This window comes from Xiphias gladius, chromosome 7 (assembly GCF_016859285.1).
Source record: "Xiphias gladius isolate SHS-SW01 ecotype Sanya breed wild chromosome 7, ASM1685928v1, whole genome shotgun sequence".
NCBI classification, from domain to species: Eukaryota; Metazoa; Chordata; class Actinopteri; order Istiophoriformes; family Xiphiidae; genus Xiphias; species Xiphias gladius.
Genome location: NC_053406.1, coordinates 201,738 through 215,953, shown reverse-complemented (window position 1 = coordinate 215,953; position 14,216 = coordinate 201,738). Strand labels below are relative to the sequence as shown.

General features: G+C 40.1%; 1 protein-coding gene across 1 annotated transcript in view; it reads right to left on the bottom strand.

Moving 5' to 3' along the window:
- Nucleotides 1-14,216, bottom strand: part of LOC120792129 (neurofibromin-like) — a 128,074-nt gene that overhangs the window by 29,368 nt on the left and 84,490 nt on the right. The window contains exons 34-43 of the mRNA XM_040131188.1: nt 11,233-11,665; nt 10,755-11,095; nt 9,634-9,836; nt 8,115-8,308; nt 7,895-8,035; nt 3,236-3,515; nt 2,793-3,007; nt 2,160-2,221; nt 1,922-2,063; nt 678-779 (exon numbers count right to left, since the gene is read on the bottom strand). Coding sequence (XP_039987122.1) covers nt 678-779; nt 1,922-2,063; nt 2,160-2,221; nt 2,793-3,007; nt 3,236-3,515; nt 7,895-8,035; nt 8,115-8,308; nt 9,634-9,836; nt 10,755-11,095; nt 11,233-11,665 — 2,113 coding nt within the window. The remainder of the gene's footprint in view (nt 1-677; nt 780-1,921; nt 2,064-2,159; nt 2,222-2,792; nt 3,008-3,235; nt 3,516-7,894; nt 8,036-8,114; nt 8,309-9,633; nt 9,837-10,754; nt 11,096-11,232; nt 11,666-14,216) is intronic.

Sequence of the window (14,216 nt, the reverse complement as noted above, 5' to 3'; positions counted from 1 at the left end):
GTTGAGTTCATTAATTTGATAAAACTAGAAAACAACGATAAAGTAGACACATACTATCCTTGTACCCGAAACTAAACAGCTGTAATTAAAGTAACAAGACTAGGTCAAAACCTAGCGTATGGCTGGATTGCCGTTCACTTGTTTGCTTCTCTCATACTGTCTGTGCTCACATGCACAGTATTTTAATACAGCCAAATTACCAATAAAGGTGTTCTCATTTATGTTTTTCTGTTTCTTTTGTCAGAAAACAGAACAAGTATGAAATAGTGACTGAAATGCGCCCCATTGTGACTACATTTTAGGCAGCACTCACTTCCAAGCCAAGCTGCTGCTCTGCACTGCTAAAAATCCTAATTTTATAACCAGACGTAGTCTGACAAAATCACCATACATATAAGGTAAAGACAACTGCCTGTAAATACACCCCTAATGATACAGTAGAAACGGTTTGCGCCAATTCATTTTGAAAAAGCAATGGCCAATGGGGAAACTCACTCACTCACTCACTCACTCACAGACATTTGCATTTATAGGGCTGGTCCTACTGTTGCGATCCAGCCAAAAAAAGAAACAAATTTAAAATTCCATTTAAAAAAATGACGGTTCGCTTTGGAAAATATTCAGCAGTAATGCAACAGATTGATGGCATTTTGCTGTCGCTGCAGGTGGTTGTATACCTTGCTAAGCAGAGGCTGTAGCTTGGTCAGAGCAATGACTGTGGCTTCTATTAATACTTGGCTGTTGTAGTTGTCTGGCCCCTTCAGGCAGCTCTCCAGACCCTGTGATGGTAGGATGAAGACAGAAGAGAGGGAGGGAACAAAAGCAAGGAGGAGGGACAGGAAAAAAAACAGAAGAGAGAAAAATCTTATATTGAAATTCAATACACGACATAACAGATCTGTAACCTTTGTTATATGAAAAGCGTAATACCAAGCATAATGCCTTATTTTTACAATTTCACATACTTCAATACTGATAAACCAGTCATCCAGATTTGAGAAATATTTGTATGAGGAAAATGTGTACGGGGCCTCCTTAAACCTGCATAAATCAAAATTTTTGAAAGTAACATTCAGTCAAATATTTCTCTATGAGGTCAAAAGGGTTTATAGTGATTATGATACAAAGTAGTTATAAGGAAGAAAGGGATAATCAGTAACACATCAAAGATAATCATTATACAGTATATCTGGTGTACTCCATCTTCACAATAAAAGAAAGGCTACTTTTCTGAAATAGTGACCATTTGGAGATGTATGATTTTAAACTGGTAACACCAATTAATTACTTCATGGCTGCCTAAAGACAAACAACATAAATACCAATCAGCAGTATCTATTTATATGAATTGTATGAATGAACAGATTTATCAACAAAGTCAGACAGGGAGTATGTTTCTACCCTTCAACTGGAATGGTTGGTCATGAATTAAGAAACTTTTTACCTAAAAATGAACCCCATCAAACTTGAGTGCTTGCAAAATAAAGGAGAGGCTAAATCCATATTGATTGCTAATCAGACAGTATAGGGACAGTAAAGAGCTCAGTCTGAATTTAAAAACGTGTCAGGCATCTGGTTTTCCAGAACATAGTCCTCTCTTGATAGCTGTTGAATAAATCTGCTGTTGACTGGCTATGAGGTGTTGCAAAAACAGGTTTAAGTGCTTGAAGGTCACTAGCATTTGACAGAACACATCAAGGCAATGGAAATGTGTCTATCTCCTGATGAGAACTTGGTACTGAGGTGTGGAAAGAATTCACAGGTGAAGCTGAAGTAGCTTAGCTTGACGATAACAGAATGTGGACACATGGACTGTACTGGGTGTCTTTTATTGATTTTGAATAGACTGAAACACGTCGCGTTCATGGGTCAGAGCACAGGTCTGACAGAGAGGGTTGTATAAGTGAATGTGTGCTCTCACCCGGTCTATGCTGAGCAGAGGGCTTGCCTTGCTGAGGATTCGGATGATCTGCTTGATTTGGCCGTGGCTCACTCTCTTACTGATGCAGCCAAACACCACGAGCGCTCTGGGCTGGAGAGATGGGTTATACTGGAATGCAAACCTGGAATCCAAACACACACACAAACACATATGATCCACACTGCACATTCATGTTCTTAACAAAGATGCATTAAAATAGGATGGAGGAGGTTCATACTTCTGTGCGAGCTCTGTCCACTGGTCCAACCACTTGCAGGCTGGGATGTCCCTCATACAAGCCTGAGGAAAGACAACACCGAGCAAACAGACTAAAAGTAACTGACAGATATGGAAAATCTCTTACTTAGAGAAAGCACGCACAGTGAGATGCAGACCAGTATGAGCTTCTATGAAAGTTGTGCAACATGTTTTCAAATCGATAGATTTGACACACAAATAAATTGTCAACGTGTAGGAAACACTGGACCCTCAAACCTAAACAGGTCAAAAATAGAGAACACATTGGGCTGGAAACCTAAGAGACAAATAAAGTTCAATAATTAGCTATTTAAATCGCAGCAAATAGTTTTAGATTGATAATCAAGATTCAGAATTGCTTGTTGCATTTCAGTCTTGTTCTACCTCGTTCATTGTTTTATTCCAAAATAAAATTAAGCATTTAACAATGAGAAATTATTGTAACAAATATTGTTATTTCAGGATACGGAAATTTGTGTTACTATAAAATTTACTGCCTCCTAACGCTCACACACTGGAATCTATGGGGTTTTCCTATTTAAAATAAATGCACTGGGGGAACAAAGAAGGAGTGAAAAACTGATGTCTATTAGGCTTGATGTTCTCTGCTGACCTCCATGATCTCCAGTAGGGCCTCAGTGACGGTCTCCAAGGAGGACAGGGCGAATGTCTCCCTCTCGTAGGAGCCTGGTGAGAAGGAGCGGTCTCTGTAGCTGGAGCGGAAGGCGATGACAGCAGCTGACTTAACTTTGCTGATACCGAACAGCAGGTAAAACTTGGGTAGGGAGAATTCAGTCAGGCTCAGCCTCAGGACCTGTTTTGTCTCCTCTGGAATCATTCAACAGAACAACATTCATTTATTTTGATAGAACAAGTTTTTTTTTGTGTGTGTGTGTGCCTCCACTGTGGTGTGAGCGTGCTCCCCTTGTATACTCTAATTTGAGTATACAAGATTTAGGATTGCTCTTTCCATGCGCTGTGAGATTATTGAAATTAACAAAAGGTTGATTCATACTATGGTAGCAGACTGCTGGCCTAACCAAAATCAGTCCTCACCACTGAAGTTGAGCTGAGAACAAGTGCAGAGGGAGTGGATGATGTTGATCACCAAACCGTGCGTGGAGGCCCTGAGGGACAGTGGTCCGGTGGCTACCAGCAGGGTCACCACGTGAAACAGGTAGGGCAGGTGGGCTGCAACATCCAGTGAGTTGTTGAAGGACAGCATGAGCATGTAGCGGGCCAAGATAGCAATGTCGTCCCACATCAGATGCTGCTCCAGTGTGGGTGTTGGCGACAGGCATGTCTTGTCTATGATCTTACACATCCGACCAATGACCTGCCACAAAGAATGAGAGAAGACCAACATTAAAACACCACAGACAGAAGCCAAACTTCTCATATTATTCTCAAAATGGTAATGGTTGACCACAAAAAAAAAAACATTACTCAGCCAATAGTTTAATGAACTCTACCTAGGCAGCCAACAGGAAAAATCCCATACAGTATCATTGCAATAAAAACACCAGGGAGACAACAAATGTGGACACAGTGATCCAACAAATCCATCGTAAATTTCTTTCAGATAGATCAGATCTCATCAATTAGCAGTGCTCAGGAGACACTACTTCTGTGCAAAACTGACTCGCTGTTTTTTTTTTTTGGTCAACTGCACTTAAAGCTGCATTCAATTCATGGCCACTTGGTGGCAGTGGAACAATCTGTAAATACAGCACTGATACTATCCACTTAGAAAATTTTTATAATTAATTTGTTATCAAACAGTTGCTTATTTACACATAAACCAGTTACATTATTCATTCATCTGGAGTGGTGTTTGTGTCCACCTGATTAATCTAAGTCAATTTTTCAATCTTCTGTTTTTCTCTCTTTATCTGGCTCTTTAGCTGCCAAATTCTCCACTATGTTAACCAGGTAGTCTCTATCTGTGTCTGTCTCCTGTTTACTGCTGAGCAGGTAGTGGACAGTGGCTTTATCACTGAAAACAGATGCCTGCTGCTGGAAACAAGGGTAGTGAAAGCAGAGTTTCCAGGCTTTAAAAGCAAAACAATGAGCTAAAAGAGGCTAAAGTAAAGGCTCAGTAGATCTGAGGTGATGATTTTCTTTGGCTTCATCCCTACCAGCCACCCTTTTCACAATACATATCATTTGATCCATTGTTGATTTAAATATAATGATTAGAGCAGCTTTAAGTTTCCATACCCATGACCCCAAATTCAACCCTGAGAAGAAGCTTTAGTTTACTTTATCTTCAGCTTGATGCTGGTGACATACTTTAGCTTCACATAAGCTGTAGGTAAATTCCCAAACTCTGAACGTTGTGCAGCTCACATCAAATAAAATCAATATGTAAAAGTTCTAGTGAAACTTTAATCATGTTTTGATCAATTTACTGTGCCATAACCTTAAAGAACATGTCACAGACTTATGATAAATATGACTGATGAGCCAATCCACAATGAGGAGCCTTGGTAAACATTGTGCCCGACTCTTTAGAGGTGGAGCTGATACAATCGACAAAATGACTATGGTTATAACCAGTGAGAAAATAGCATTTATTCAACCCTTGGGTGACAAAGAGTTCAAGAGCAGAAGACAAGGGTCCATTGTGCTCAGTAGGCTCTCCTGCCATGACATCAGACAGTAGCCCTGTGGATAACACCAGCATAAACACTCACATATGGTTCAAAAGACATGTACACCTGTTAAGTTGACATTCTAAATTTCAGTATAACACTTTGGTAACACTACACTAAATAATTAAGGGGAGCAGCACTTCAACTTAACACTGACTGGCTTTTCTTAGTCAAAAATCTTTACAATGGCCACTATTCAGTGCAGTGTTGTTGTCTGCCATAATAGGAGCCAGGGCCTGGCTTTTCTTTTGTGTGTGTCTGTGTATAATTGTGTTTATCTGAGTAGCAGGCTGAATTTAGGATCCAGAGTACACAGATAATGGATAGTGAGTGGATGAGTTTGTTTCTTTGGATTCTCTGAGTCAGGAGACATTTACAGCTTTGGATTGATTTCTTCCATTAGTAAGTAAGTAAGTCATTATTTCATTTAATGCCTATTTCACACACCAGTGTCAACTTGGTGCAGAAACTAAACCTTTAACAAAAGTCCCATTCACTCATTCACCCTGTCACTTAGCTATAATTCCTAAAACATGTCAATACTGTAATAAATCTCTTTTTTATTAATGTTGTTGAATATAACTTTTGGATCATACTTCAACAATATGGAAAAGTATTTATCAAATTAAGTGTAGAAAGATTTGAAGTTACAAGTATGGTGCCTACAATTGTATCAAACTATAGTGAACTGGGTGGCTGAGAATGGTGGTATTTGTATGCAGGTTTGGAAACTCAAGTGGGATGAAGAAGTTGAAAAGCTTGCGAAACTAAATCTCTGCGGGGGGGGGGGGGGGCTGAAATAGGGCTGGGTGGTATATAAAGTTTTTAAGGTATATCGACAAATTTTCAAATGAGATATAGGATGAAACAATACAGTTTGTATTAATATAGTTTGCTGTTGCGTTACATAACCCATTTCTGCCGTAAAGTCATGCTAGTTTTTGCATCTCTCCCCTCTCACATTCTCCGCACAACCCCGCCCACACTCTCTCTGCGTTTGCATGCAAACCCGGCCACACTTGCTCACAAGTTCTCCTGCAACATGGAAGGAAACACAGTGCCGGTGCACACTGCTGAAGAAGACCTCGTTAACAAAAGGAAAAAAAATGGTTCAATTTTTTGGTGATGGTTCGGATTTTGTTGAGAACTGAATGAGCATTCTCAGAAACAGCCTATGATAAATAAATAAAAAAAAAATAGTATATAGTAATAGTATTGGAGGTACAGTAGCAATACAGGAGCACTTTGAAGTTCCTTGCTATGGAAAGGTGCTCAACAGACAAACTTCCCTTACAGTGGCTGGGGTTGTGCCGATCCAGGAGCACACATGATTAAAAAGCAGCAGAGTGTTGATGCATGGCAAGACCCCGCTAGTGCCTGGACTGTTAAATAAAGGAGTGGTTGTTTTGACATTACGATGTTTTGTGCTGTCGGCTAAATGCTTGAAATGTGCATCACTCATGTCCTAGAGTGAATGAATGTGGGGAAACTCATTGACTCAAAAAAAAACTAAAGTTACAACAACATTCAGTTGATTTTGCTGTAGCTCGCTTAATCAGCAGCATTTAAAGTAGAAGCAACTGAAAACAAAGAGGCCTGACCTCAGTTTGTATGACTAACACAGTACCTAAACGCATGGTCAAGCAGGATCCTACATTAAATACTGGTGTGTGTGTTTGTGCGTGTGCGCGCGTGTGTGTGTGTGTGTGTGTGTGTGTGTGTGCTTGTGCGTGTGTGAGAGATTTGCCCAAGCCCAGATTGGAGGGAGACGACCAAACATGTACATGCAGTGGTGAGTTACATGATTGCAGGATTGGTTGACAGTGCTCCAAAACTCTGCTCTGCTCACTGGGTGAAAACAAGGTCTCCTCTCATAATGTAGAGGATGCTAATAGCATGAAATGCTCTACGAGACATGATATTAACATCTTCACGCTTCAATAAAATAATACGTGCTGAGTACAGGTAACTGCGCAGACATTATTCGTGCATGCATACATTCATTAATTCCATGTCAAATGAATAGATTTTAGAGAACTTTCCTGACTGACCATCTTAGATTTGTTTCATACATATACATATATACTTGTATCTGCTTTAGTTTCCAAGATATGGAGGCTTTAAAAAAGGGGTCTTGGCCCTAATAAATGAGTGTTGTCAAAAAACTGCAAAGTTCCATAAGTCAATACTTTTGAAATTTTCATGCATCATGCTTGAAAATTTCAGGGATTGTTTTAAACTACTAAAATGGTTGGCCTACAGTTGCATATTTGCCAAGAGGGCCTTGCTGAAAATGAAAAATTCTTTGATGCTTTGGAGCCTACTATATCTTCACATTGATCCACATCAAATCTAAAATTTGTATATTAATACTCATGTTATAGTACTTTCTTAGCAACTATGTGCATGTCTGAAAGAAATCAAAATGTCTGATTTATGAGACATTAAAAAAAAAAAAAAGATTCCACACCTATAAGTCAAGTGCATATTGCCCATGCAAGACAAAGTCTACCCCAAAAACAATTATAGCACTGGAAAGACTATGTTTTAATTAGTAAAAGCACCAAATATGAAGTTGGTACCATGAACTAAACTATCTTTATTAAGGTATCAAACACACCGTGTTTTACTACAAATCGACATTTTTCAAATAACAGTTTTACTTTCCTTTCTTTCAGACATGCATGAAATGGTTAAGAAAGAACTGTAATCTGAGTATTATATATGAAAAATTTAAAAGATCTGATGTGGTTCAGTATGAAGATATAGTGGGTTCCAAAGGATGAAAGAATTTTTTACTATAATTTTCAGCAAGCCATAACTTGGCAATATGCAACTGTAGGCCAACAATTTTAGAAGTTAAAGACATTTAATAGTGTAGGACCACAACCTCTTTTTCTAAAGCCTCCATATCTCAGAAATTAAAGATACAAGCTAAAAATTTTGCACACGAGTTGTTGGGTATAATGACATGCTTACATAAAGGATGAAGCAAATCCAAAATGGTCAGTCAGAAGGCCTCTGTTGATTTGACATGGAATGTCCCAGTGGAGAGTCTCACCTTGCTGGAGACCAGTTTGACATTCCCTGAAGCCAGAGCCACTGCAGTATCAGCCATGACCTCTGCTTTGATGGAGCCCAAGCCTCCTGTGGCGCTGGTCTTAATGAAGCTGTCCAACACCACATCCAACAGGTCTGTTATCTGAAGACACAGTCACAATGTTAGAGGCCAAATCCACCAGACATTTTTAATCAACTAACTGTTGGTGTGGTATACTCACCTGGCCCAGGCTGCCCCAGATCTTGGCCTGGATAGAGGGATACATCTGCTTTTCATTGATGGTCATGGTGATGAGTTTGTCCAAAATTGCAGTGACGCGCTGGCGCTTGGCATCGTCGTTGTGCTTACAGAAGCGAACCAGGTTGAGCAGCCAGGGTGTCATGTACTCCAGGCAGAGATGCTTCAGCTCAATACCTGCAACAGACCAACAACAGTTGTTAACACAACTACTGGTTTACTTTATAACACATTGTACAGCCAAGTTTAGTGTTGGGTCAATGCTGAAATTGGAGAGAAACAGATTTTCTTATTATCTGTGATTTACAGTAGTCCACAGTACTGAACTTTTTCTTTATTGTAAAGAACCATCTTTTATCATTTTTTACATTTTCACTTAAAAGGGGCACTCACTGATTTTCCACATCAACAATTTACTCTTCATGTTTAGTACCACTCAGGCTTTGATAACAGTTATCTTCTGAGGCTTGGGAGGAGCTTTCTGAAGTCTGGAAAAATAACTCTAATGATGTCATACTGATGTCATGAGGGATATCTTAAAAAAATGAAGCTACTGATTACATTATGGGAAATGTAGGATCCTGTAAACACACTCAGTACTAACAAAATATAATCAATATAACAGATATTACCATTTTTTATATGACACAGTTTATTATGCTTGGTCTAATTTAAGTAATCACATAAACATTGTACAAACTTTCTATGTCACCCAGCCTTAGTGTGTGGTATTAAATAGTTTTTTAAAAGAGGACAGGGCAAGTTGAGATACAATGTGTGTGAGTGAAAGAATTCAGTCAATCAAAAACAATCAGAATAAAAAAAACTACAGTCAACTATGAAAGTCATAAACTAGAAGCACTGGAAACACATTAAAAAGCTGCAAAGGTAGAGAAAACTCCTCTTCTGACAACAAGTCCAGCTCAGTGCTGTACAATGCAACTTTTCTGGCACACTTGTCAGCATGACACCTGCTTCACATCATGCAAAAGTCACTGAATATTTCAAAAACAAGGATTCATCATGGCCTTTCTATGGCTTTCCAGAACTAACTTAGAGTACTTCCATCTACTTAAAGGTTTGTTCTTAGTAGTTGGCTGCTTTTAGTCTCCTTAGAGGGTGCACGGGGCTTTCGGGGTGACAGTATCAGAGGCTGGTCCAAACTGCTTTGGTTCAGCTGTATGTTAGGAGTCTTAGTGCTGGTCTAAAATGGGGGGGCAGTCTAGTTTCCACTCCAGCTCAGCTGATGACCATTTTATATCATGAATATGTGACCTATTAGTAAATCTTGCATAAACCCTGAAATAAGGCAGCTATGTGAAAACATGCCTAAGTGCTTTTCAGTAAACAGGAGAAGTTCAGAAAACCCACATGAGCACAATGTATCTACTGGAGCATGTTTAGAGCAAAAAGAGTCTGAGTTATAAAGTAACACTGCTGTAAAACAGTATGTAGGTGGGAGCATGTGTATGTCTGCCAGCAGCTATGTTAAGTGTACTTACTGGACTTGCTGAAGCCTGAGATGCACTCCTCCAGAAACTCCAGTGTCAGATGGGGCTCATTGGCAGCCAGCGTCTTGCTGATGGAGACTATGAAGAGGGTGTTGTTGGCTGGGATGCAGAGGCCTGACGTCTCCAGCAGCTGGCCCTCTATCTTTAGGTTGAAGGTGCAGGTCAAAGCACACAACAGATTGTATGCCGCAGATCTGGATGTGGGAAAGATAACAAGCCAAAGATGTTATGCCCTGGCTAGAGTAGTGCAAAAACAATGTTTTCAAGTTTTACCATTCCTCTGTTGTCTTTTTTGCCTAATACATTTGGGCAGAAAAAATAGCTTCTCTTAAATAAAGAAGTCAAATTTTAGTCCAGGGTGTTTAAAGTCTTGAACCTTCACAAACTACAATATATGGCTAAAAGAATGTCCAAATAATCTTCCACCTGAGTCTGTTTTTCCTGGTTTGGGCCTCTTAGTTCCAATGAAGGGAAACCTTGTTGTTAAACTTTGCATTGATATTTCAGACAACAACATCCCTCCAACTATGTGCTGCCACTTTATGTTTGTCCCTTTCCTGTTTCAACATAACTATGTCCCCATGTGCAAAGCCATTCAATGAAGAAATGGTTCTCCCAGTATGCTGTGGAAGAACTTGACTGGCCTGCACAAAGCCCTGATTTCAACCGCATCCAACACCTTTGGGATGGAACTCCAACTGTGAGCCAGACCTTATCACCCAACATGCTCTTGGGGCTAAATGAGAGCATTTTAATGCCCAAGGTTTTAAAATCACACATGTGTAGCACATGTATAATGTTCAGGTTTCCATCTTTGTTTGGCTGTCCATATACTTTTGACCATGTAGAATAACCTAACGCAACCTGTGTGTCTACATTGTTAAAACCACACAAGGTAATTTTACTTTTGCAGGCCAAACCAGAAGTGATTTGAAATGTTGGTACCTACAAATCCTAATACAAAAGAAAACAAATAGATGAGCTTTCTCTGGAAAGAGAGCAGTCATTTGTTGCAGTTTAGACAACAGTTTAAGAGTACACATCAGAATTTGTTTCATTAAAGTTGATCAGACTACTTCCTAGAATAACTCTACATGCTCTGCATTACAGACCTGAGGCTGGGGTCAGAACTGCCCAGGTTGAGCAGAGCGATGTTGAGCAGAGTTCCAGGGACATCTTTTGGTCGGATCTTGGTGTGCTGTGGGATGGAGTCAGGCTGCGACAGCTCCCAGCGTGTCCGGATATGGATTATAGACTGGACAATGGCGTCACACTCTTGGTGCATGAATGTGAGCGGTGTGCCCTGGTTGGCCATGGTGAGGGTGAACTGGCTCTCATCCACTAGACAAATCTCCTCAATCTCTGAGGCGTAGTAGACGTCGTTGAGGAAGACTGGCTGGCCAAGGACACGGGTCCGCTCAGCTGATGTCACCTGAACTGCTGTCGAACCCACCTAATCAACAAAAAAAATGTGTTTTCAGAGCCCAGGGCTTGCTCGAATTTCTCTAATGGGTTTACTAACCTTCGCTAATCAAATCCAGTCTAAGTATTCAGCACCTTTTAGTACAACTGCTATAGCTGCATCCTTACCTTTATAGAGACCTTGGTGTCTTTGTGGGCTAGTTTAAGGGCATTGTGGAACACTTTAAGGTCTTCCTCCAGGGTCAGTGTGGCAGCAGGCAGCTTCTGTTGGTCGGGTTCGATGTGCTCGGCAAGCTTAGCTGGAGAGTCGATGAACTGGAGCCGCTTGCTGCCCTTCAGGCCCGTCAGTAGCCGCTCATGGTACTTGGTGTACTCCCGCACCCAGGTGTTGCAGTTGTAGACATAAACAGCTGCTACGTTCTCATAGGCAAAGCCAGGAAAGACCACAAACCACTTGGATAGGAAGTCGGTCTTGAAGCGATTGCTAGGTCCTACATGTGTCAAGTCTACTACTATCTCATAGGGCTTAGCATAGTAGGGTTTTAGGGTAAGGAGGACATGGTAGATGAGCAGGTCACCATTGATCTGGCCTGTTTTGAACCTAAAGAAAGGAGATTAAAACAAAATTAGAGAAAGTTTAATTTAAATTCAGGCCTTCTGTAGTTGGGGGTGAGTTTTGTGTGCAAGCCTGCCTAAAATTGCTCATAGCATAATATGGCTTGTTTTCTGAGAACCTACTTTTATTTTTTTTAATCTATTTTCTTGTAAGAGCTCTTCAGCCTCTGTGGTATCAAACCAGACGCCCTGAAATAACTCGACCAGAAAAAGACCCAGAGAGGGGTTCAGGAAGTGAGTTCAGAGCATCTCAAGTGTGCGTCTGCAGCAGGTATCTCACTCCATCTCTCCACCAAGACTACCACCAATAGACTACTTCAAGTAAGTATTGTAAATATGAGATCATGCAGCTTCTTTCTGAATCACATTAAAAGTGAAACCTGTTCCTATTTAACATGATACCCCAAATATCATTAAATGTCAAATAAACTTTCTGGTCTGTATATTTTGAAATGGCACTAGGTAAGTACTTAAAAAGTTGCTTCATCAAGGTTAAGAGTGATTCAGTACATTTAAATTCACCTTAAACAGTTTAAAGTCACAGGCTGTTAATGATGCAGAAAGTCTAAACTTTTGATTTGGATTTTTTTCTTTTTAAAACTGTCTTAATTTCAGAGCACAATGGAAGGCACCAGAACTTCTCTCTGGCTGTTTCTCCTACTCAACCAGCTGCCATTCTGTCCTACTGATGCAGGCCAAGGCCTTTCAACTATGCAGACGAATACATACAAAACAGAAGGTCAAGTTGGCAGCTCACCCCCTGCCATGGAGCCCAGCCTCACTACTACTGACCGCACAAACTCTCCTGATATAGACACCAATAGCACTCGCGCCGACTGCTTGATCGACACTGAGATGGGTCTGATTGCTATAGCGTCAGCAGGGGGGTTGATTGTCTGTCTGCTAGTTGCCACCGTGGTATTGGCATGCCAGGTCTGCCATATTCAGCGCAGGTTGTGTGCCCCCCGAACCTCACGGTCCAACATGGACCTAGTGAGCAGTACGAGCTACTGGGGCACTGACCAGTCAGAGGTCGGAGGAGTTGTTGGGCCTTGTGATGAAAGTGTCATGCTCGAAGAGGTGAGAGCAGAGAGCAAGGTGGAGGAAGACAGGCAGGCTGAAATACAAGACGCAAAGGAGGAGGCTGGGGCAGGACTTGAGGAAGGGGCCACAGCGATGGCTTTTGACCCAGAAGAGAAGACCAGTCAGATACAAAGTTCCAGTTCCAGGGACTACTGTCTTGAGGTTCCCAGGGATCTAGAGGACATGCCCCTTGTTGTGTGAGGAAGTAAACTCCAGCCTAAGACACTTTAATCAAGACAAACAGCAACCAGTCATTTCAGGAGTATTTTAATTTTGCATTTTGCATTCACATTATTTACAATTCACAGAATTTAACTAAAACCTTAGTAAAATGTCTGAAATTTGGAATACTACTGCTGATACAATTCCCGAGTTTTGGTACAAATAATGAAAAGAATGGTTTTGTGATACCTTACTTTGAGAAAAATAAATAGATTTTTGAAGAAAACCATTATTTCACTTAAGAAAAGAGGGCAAAATTCTAAAATTCTATATATCTAGTAGTATATTGTCTAAAACTGGCAAAATTATGTTATAAATCAGGAACTATCTAATTTAAGATAAATAAGTAAAGTAAGTAAGTGAATAGTAATTACAAATCTGATAATCCATCCAGTTTTTTGATATTCAATGCTACAGACATTTTGGTTGGTAACAAAGGAAGTCCTAGTAGTCCTAGTAATTGTGTATGGTAAAAGTAAAATGGACTGCACTTATATAGCGCTTTTCTAGTCTATCAACCATTCAAAGTGCTTTAAAATGTATGTCTCATTCACCCATTCAAACACTTCAACATGCTCTCTGGAGTAGCCAGGGATCAAACCAAGAACCTTCCAATTATTAGACAGCTGCTCTACCTCCTGAGCCATGCCACCTGGCATTTTGATGTATGATTCTACTCAAGGAATATGTTCAAAATAACTATTTAGAATACACATATTTTAGTTGGTATAAGGAGAATAGAGTTTTTGCTATAACTTCACTGTACTTCCTGGCCAAGTCTTTGGTCAAGAGTAATGCAGCAAACAGGTCTTCTTGGCCAACTTCAACGGTTACACTCAAGAAAAAAATATTTTTAAAAATTGAGGTGTACATTTTTCATGACAATTAGTTAAGTATAACTTTTAAACATTTAACATGATATGCTACATATTTCTACACACTAGCTTAGCAAATTCAACACTTGCTCTGAGACTGCTTTATTTGGCTCAATTATCTTGTTTTACAACATGCCGTAACTGAGTGGACATAATAAAAGCCATGTTGAAATGATGTTCAGAAAGTTGGGTACAATGTCTGCTAACAGTATTTGTTGTATTAATAAATCTCTGTTGAACTTATCTTTTGTCAGTTTAGCTGTCTAGGACCTCTTACCTGTACTACAGACTTTGTTGTGTACATCAAAAAGAGCCTGTTAAAATGTCAGGTTTTAAATAAATGGATTTTTGCATTGT